A 6,000-nucleotide genomic window follows, 5' to 3' on the forward strand; every position below is an offset into this window, starting at 1 on the left:
TGCCTCTAAATCTAATCCTTAGAAAATCCTTTAAAACTCTAATACGGAATTTAATTATAAAAACAAAATAAAGGGATAAAATTTAATTATTATGAAAAGTTAAAAAAAAAAAAAGTTTGGCTCCTTCAAAAGTCTCATAGCTCCCTCGTGATATTGCTGTAGAGGAAGCATGTTAAGAGGTTTTTTTTTTTGGAATTTTTCATTCAGAAAAGATAAACAAAAAGGTAAAATTTTAATTTCTTAATTTAATGATAAAAAGTAATGATTAAAAACAGACATTTTGAATTAAAGCTATTTATAAAATAGTAATTTTACACATATATAAGGCCGTAGCACTAGTTGGCCGGTGGCGCCTGTCCTGTCGTGTGGACAAAACGCGTCTTCCCAAAATTTGTTGACGACATCAAAACTTCCACTTTTGTTTTTTTGTTTTTTTTGTTTTTGGTTTTCCTTGAATGATGAAAACGTGCATCTGGTCGCAGTACTACTATTACTATCATATAGGCTTTGGTCAAATCTCTAGCACCAAACCCATGTTCCTAATTCCTAACCCATTCTTACTTTGAATTTTTCTTTCAATTCTCTCTCTCTCTCTCTCTCTCTCTATAAAGTCTCTTTATATATATATATAATGACTATTCTTATATTATTATGATATATGAGCATTTCGATCTATTCATTCATTGTGTCTTTCAGCTCTTTCACATTCATCTTCATCTTCATCAATGGCGGCTGAGACTGCCATAATCGCTTCTCTCCATCCATCTCCGATTGCCAAGAACGCAACCTTCACGACATTTTCTTCTTGGGCCTCTCCTTCCCAAGTTTCGATCTTCTACAAACCCATTAAGATCAGCAGGTCCCTTGTTTCCCAGAGAAAAAAACCCTCTCTGAACACTAGGTGCCAGGTTGTGTTCCCGAATGAGAAGATCGATTCCAAGGCCTTCACTGCTTCGCCTCTCCAATTGCTCAAGTCCTCCCCTGCTAACAGTGAGTCCACATTAACTTTAATATAATTCTTACGTTTTTTTTCCCCTTTAAGTTGGGTTTTTGTTCTAGTGTCAAATTTTTATATTTTTAATTATATTATGTTTAATTGTTCCTTGGTTTGGTGAAAATTCTAGTAAGAAAGGCTTCTGGGTTGAATAGAGCAATTAAGTATTTTCTATATATACATATTCATGTGAATAGCCATTGTTTTTTGTTTTTTATTTGTCAACCATTATGTGTTTAATTTGTTCATTGGTTTGATGAGATTTTTGTGAAAAAAAAAGGTTCAATGCCGACTTTACAAAGCCTTTCTCTTCTTTAAATATAAAATAAAAATGGGGTTTGTGTAAAGTCAGCATGAAATGTTGAGAGTTTGACTGGTTTTTACATCTGAAAGTCAACATTTGCAGCCAACTCTTGTTTAACGTGTGAAACAATAACAACAACTACAACCAAACTTTTGGGCCCAACATTTTGGAGACAGCTATGAAATTCAACCAACTAGTAAGGATGAGATCTAGTTGACTAATGTGTGAACAATGTTTCATGAGTTTGATTATGAGGGATGATTCCTTGATAATTTTGATCCAAAGTTGGGTGCGGTGCCCCCCAATATGGATTAAGGTTGTTGAAGATGAGAAATTCCTAACATCTAATGCATCCTTGCTGGGAGTTTGTTGAAGATCCATATAGCTATGTCAATAGTTAAGTTAAATTAATGCCGACCAAAATGTAAATGGTATTGTACAATGCAGTTGAATTTGTAAATTGAATATTTCTAATGATGGATCACATGAAAATCGTAATATTAGAGAGGTGTAGTTTTCTGATTTCCTACATTGAAATTGGTTGCAAAGATTTGTGGGCAGATGTGTTGTTTTGACTAGTGTTCTGATGCTTATAGAGAATTGAGAGGCATCTATTACTTTGGCAGATGGCATTTTGTTAGTTTGAACTGGTGTTGCACCACACAATTGGAGAAATTTCCAAAGTATTGGTTTGTATGACTGCCTGAACTGATTGCAATAAGATTTGAAATTACAGGGACAGAGAATGGGTGATTTGTGACCATGTTGGCTTGTTTTGTTGTCAAATTTTGTGTTATGGGTACTGATAATAATATGTTGTATCTCCTCTTCTTCCTAAATGTGTAGATAATTGTCTCCTAGGAAGGAGTTGAAGAGGAATTGTGACTTTTTGTTTCCTCCTGAAAAGGTCTTCTTGTAATTTTAAGATGGAGTCATTTGTTGACCTGTTATTACCTTTTCTGTTAGGATATACAAAGGAAAGGAGCTGCATTGCGGTCATAGGGCTTAATGTTCATACTGCACCGGTTGAGATACGTGAAAAACTAGCCATCCCTGAAGCACAGTGGCCTCAAGCAATTAGTGAGCTCTGTGCTATGAACCATATTGAAGAAGCTGCTGTCCTTAGTACATGTAACCGAATGGAAGTATATGTCGTGGCTCTGTCTCAGCATCGTGGGGTTAAAGAAGTTACTGAATGGATGTCAAAGGTAATTTTTTAGCTCTAGTAAGTAATGTTCATTTTCTGTGTAGAGAGCAAGCATGTAACTTCCCCCCATCCACCCAGAAAGAAAGGGGTCAAGGAAACAGAAACAAGAAAAATAAGAAACCAAGGGAGATAAGAGTTAATTTCATATAATGTAACTTCTCATGGGTGGCTACTGCAATGTCTCTTGTTAATTTGATAGCCTTTCCATGGGCCCAATTGTGGAGTCTAATTGGATAGAAACTCAACCATTCTTAATTATATATATGTGGTTGTTGCCGCTTCAAAGCATTTGTTTCCTAGGGTTTTTTAATGATCATAAGTGTCAAAATACCATGTCTATCTATTTCGGCATCTATATGAAGAGTACTCTGAATTTCTACTGTACATAGCTGCCAATTAACCATATTTAGTTTTCATATTCCAAAAAAAAAAAAGGTGGTGGAGGTGACGTAATGAGTTTTATCTTTTGTTTGCTGCAGATAAGTGGGGTTCCTATTTCTGAGCTCTGTCAACACCAATTTGTGTTGTATAACAAAGATGCCACTCAGCATCTGTTTGAAGTAGCTGCTGGGCTTAATTCTCTTGTTCTAGGGGAAGGTCAAATCCTCGCTCAGGTAAAACAAGTTGTTAAAGTTGGGCAAGGAGTATCTGGCTTTGATAGGAAAATCAGCGGGCTATTCAAGCATGCAATCACTGTTGGAAAGCGGGTTAGAAGTGAGACAAACATATCATCAGGGTCTGTTTCTGTCAGTGCTGCTGCCGTGGAGCTTGCCTTAATGAAGCTTACAGGGTCTTCTTATGCTACTGCCAGAGTGCTAGTGGTTGGAGCTGGAAAGATGGGGAAACTTGTGATTAAGCACTTGGCTGCAAAAGGGTGTAAAAACATGGTTGTTCTGAACAGAACTGAAGAGAGAGTTGCTGCCATTCGGGAAGAGGTCAAGGATGTTGAAATCATCTACAAACCCTTATCAGAAATGCTATCTTGTGCTTCTGAAGCTGATGTAGTTTTTACCTGCACTGCATCAGAGACCCCATTATTCTTGAAAGAGCATGTAGAGATGCTCGCCACTGTTCAACCTGAAATTGGAAGGCGGCTTTTTATTGATATCTCCGTTCCTAGGAATGTGGAACAGAGTGTCTCAGAACTTAAGACTGCAGTTGTGTACAATGTGGATGACCTCAAGGAAGTTGTAGAAGCTAACAAGGAGGATAGACTGCGAAAAGCTATGGAGGCTCAGACAATACTACTGGAGGAATTGAATAAATTCGAAGCTTGGAAAGATTCCCTTGAGACTGTTCCCACCATCAAGAGATTAAAAGACAACTTTGAAAGGATCAGGGATGCCGAGCTTAATAAGTGTTTATCAAAGATAGGTGATAATATCTCTGAGAAGAATAAAAAAGCTATATATGATCTTAGTGTGGCTTTAGTAAAAAAGCTTCTTCGTGGTCCAATGGAGAACTTGAGATGTGATGATGCACGTACTCTGGATGAGATACTTGAGAATATGCGTGCTCTTAATAGGATGTTTGACCTTGAGACAGATAAGTCTGTGTTGGAACAGAAGATTCGAGCCAAGGTGGAACAGACCCGGAAATAAATGTTTCATAACATGTTTCTCTTACTCCAATTAGACCATTCTTTAGAAATCAGAGGGACCGTCCTGACCATGTTGTTGCTGTACATTTCAGATAGAAATAGGTGGTCACTTTGGAGGCTTTTCTTTTTATTCATACTGTACTTCACTCAGGGAATTTATTTTTGTCTATGCTGCATAGTAGTAATAGGTATACGGCGTGGTAGAAACCAACCTGAAATGCTGATGTGAGCTTGGTCTGGCTGTCAGATATTTGTCCTGATAGCTGACTGAATGATTCTTTGTAATTAACCCACTGATTATATCAATTTTTGAAATGCCAATCATTCAATCTTTCCCCTGTTTAAGCTGAGCATCGATATACTGCTTCTCTTTGTGATGCATGGTAGGCGGAGGAAATAACTATACTGTAATGAAAAGAGTTACCTTCACAATATTTTCATAACAAATCATAGATAGTTAGTTGTTATTGGTTCAAATTTGAACCTACCACTGAGATTACCTTTTTGCCTCAACAATAACAACCAGTAACAACTTGCTACTTAAAATTTGTTGTGAAAATGTTGTGGATATAACAATTCTCATACTGTAATTTAAGATTATTATGATCACTACATTTCTTAGGCTAGCCCAGATTATCACATATTTAACTTACATTTCGAATTTATTGAATTAGTTTTAGCTGTCATAATGTGATCAAAACATATGTAAATGACTAATTGAATTGTTATGTAATAGCTTTGAAGTTTGAACAAATTTAGAGGAAAATTTTAATTTTACATATTAATACTATAGATATCAGAAACAAGTCAAGAACTCAAGATGGTATGGTTTAATACTATAGTTGCATCATTTTTCAATTTTCATTCGAGATTTTTTATGTTTTCATGGCCCCCCTTTGAAACCGGAAAAGAAGAAGAAGACCTTTTATTTTATTTTATTTTATTTTATTTATTTAATTTTGTGGTTATATGAACACACACAAGATTTAGATACTTTGTGTATGACATTCCAAACCATAGAAGAATATGGAGAAATATCATTTGCTCCTATGAAATAGTAAGTTAAAAGAATGTGATTGGGTTGGTTTAAAAAGAGATAAAAGAAATCAATGAAATGCAAGTTAAAATCTTATTTTTCGTTTTTAGAGTTTAAATAAAAACTTTACATTTTCTGTCCTTCAACTTTTTTTTAAATATATATTTTTTAATTTCAAAACTATTAAAAAAAAGTTTTTTTTTTTGTCCCTAAATTTTTTTCCAATCATTTCATTTTTTTAGACTTAAACTATTCAAGGAAACTCTTTTACAGTTTAGAAACAAAAGTGGAAAATTTTTAGGTTTAAAGGTGAAAAATGAAGCTTAGAGGCTCGTGGCCTAACTAATACTTTGAGATGTTTCCAACGAAACATTTACAACTTATTTGGCTTCAAAAGCGGTGTATTTAGTTTTCATTTTCTTTATTCTATATTCACATTTGGTAGTATTTGATAAGTTGTTTTGAATACATAATTTGGGTATAGAATATGTAGGGGTGGGTTTTCGTTCTTAAGCCCAAAAGATGAATGGATTAAGGCCCAAAGAGCCCAATATAATAAATTTGTAGAGAGTGGGCCTAAAAGCTAAGCTTCAATGGATCCAAGAACACTTGCAGTGGATCAAATATAGCAAGAAAGTAAAGAAGAAAAAGCTCTTAAGCAAAGAAAACCTTCCTCGGCAAAGTTCTAGGAGAATGATCCTGGAATATATTTCTCTTAGACTCAGATATTATTACAGTTCTTGTTACGACAGTGTTTTCTTTACATATTTTCCCCCTTGTCATTGGATGGTCTCTTACATTATATAGCTTCCTTTAGATGATCTTGGCCTTCCATTTGTTGATCATCCAAGCCACTACT

General features: G+C 35.1%; 1 protein-coding gene across 1 annotated transcript; it reads left to right on the forward strand.

Moving 5' to 3' along the window:
* The first annotated feature begins 632 nt into the window (after positions 1-632).
* On the forward strand, positions 633-4,450 carry LOC142644657 (glutamyl-tRNA reductase 2, chloroplastic-like). Its single transcript, XM_075819233.1, has 3 exons — positions 633-990; positions 2,265-2,506; positions 2,985-4,450. Exons 1-3 carry the CDS (start codon positions 726-728, stop codon positions 4,104-4,106), a joined length of 1,629 nt encoding a protein of 542 aa, XP_075675348.1. The 5' UTR covers positions 633-725; the 3' UTR covers positions 4,107-4,450.
* The last annotated feature ends 1,550 nt before the right edge of the window (positions 4,451-6,000 follow it).

Source organism: Castanea sativa, chromosome 7, assembly GCF_040712315.1.
Source record: "Castanea sativa cultivar Marrone di Chiusa Pesio chromosome 7, ASM4071231v1".
NCBI classification, from domain to species: domain Eukaryota; kingdom Viridiplantae; phylum Streptophyta; class Magnoliopsida; order Fagales; family Fagaceae; genus Castanea; species Castanea sativa.